At 47.2% G+C, this 1,201-nt stretch overlaps 1 protein-coding gene across 2 annotated transcripts in view; it reads right to left on the minus strand.

The window, feature by feature from the left end:
* Positions 1–205: 205 nt before the first annotated feature.
* The window catches only part of Cdk2ap1 (cyclin dependent kinase 2 associated protein 1), a 9,100-nt gene continuing 8,104 nt past the window's right edge, over positions 206–1,201 (minus strand). For both annotated transcript variants that reach the window (XM_021162867.2, XM_029478007.1), the window contains exon 4: positions 206–916. In XM_021162867.2, the coding sequence (XP_021018526.1) occupies positions 849–916 (68 nt within the window). In that variant the 3' untranslated portion in view covers positions 206–848. The remainder of the gene's footprint in view (positions 917–1,201) is intronic.

Consider the following 1,201-nt stretch of genomic DNA (forward strand, 5'->3'; position numbering starts at 1 on the left):
AGTGGGTAAGAGCACCCGACTGCTCTTCCAAAGGTCCGGAGTTCAAATCCCAGCAACCACATGGTGGCTCACAACCATCTGTAATGAGATCTGGCTCCCTCTTCTGGAGTGTCTGAAGACAGCTACAATGTACTTACATATAATAAATAAATAAATCTTAAAAAAAAAAAAAAAGACCTCAAAGATTCCACATCGTAATACAAAATGTTAATGAAAATAAGCTTTATTACATCAAGTAATAAATACAAAGATGCAACAGTTTCAGTCGTTTTCTTCCAGATGTTGTGATGGGCTCACAGTAAACATGGAACTGAGATCTACAGTCTCAGGATGGACATCTGCAGGGTGCTTGGTAGGTTGGGTAGATGGCTTTCTTCTGTATGTATAACCTGTGCATTTTAAAGACTGACTTCCAAGCACTCAGTCATGCAAACGCTTAGGCAGAGAAGCTCCATGAAGCAGGGTCTACACTGTACACAGGCGGGCCAGCTACTGAGCAAAGGCGCTGTGGTTTGCACTCAACTCCTCGGAGGCAGGTGAGCTCAGGGAAAGGAAGTCAACTGGGGTGATGCGTATCCAAAGGGTTAGAGGGGACACTGGTATTTGGGGACAAACAATAGCTTGCTGTGAAGTGGCTTCACAAACATCTTTCAAATGTTTGGAAAGAAAAAGGAGCTGGGTCATTCCTAACTACTTAAAATGCACATCGTCAGTTACTGCAAAATGTCCTCCCAATCTTTTGAGTGTGGGTTCAGAGCTTAATGACTGTGGTAGAAAATGACTGCCATTTTGCACAAAGCCTCTCATCTCCACAGGGTAGTGAGATGGGCCTTCAGACCAGCCAGGGGCTAGGACCTGGCATTCCGCTCCGTTTCAGCCAAGCACTCCCGAACCAAGCTCCGGGCATGAATGATGCCTACAAGAGAAGCAGAGACAGGCATCAGCCCACTCACAGAAGAGCTGTTGGCTAAGCCCAAGCCGTGAGGTGCAGTTCTGCAGGACAATGGAGGGTCTACATCCAAACACCTGGACAGGATGGGAGAACATCATTTGAACCTAAGAACTTCAAGTCAGCAACAGCCCCCCTTTAAAGAGTAGAATATGCCGGGCGTGGTGGCGCACGCCTTTAATCCCAGCACTCGGGAGGCAGAGGCAGGCGGATTTCTGAGTTCGAGGCCAGCCTGGTCTACAAAGTGAGTTC

This window comes from Mus caroli, chromosome 5 (assembly GCF_900094665.2).
Source record: "Mus caroli chromosome 5, CAROLI_EIJ_v1.1, whole genome shotgun sequence".
Classification (NCBI taxonomy): domain Eukaryota; kingdom Metazoa; phylum Chordata; class Mammalia; order Rodentia; family Muridae; genus Mus; species Mus caroli.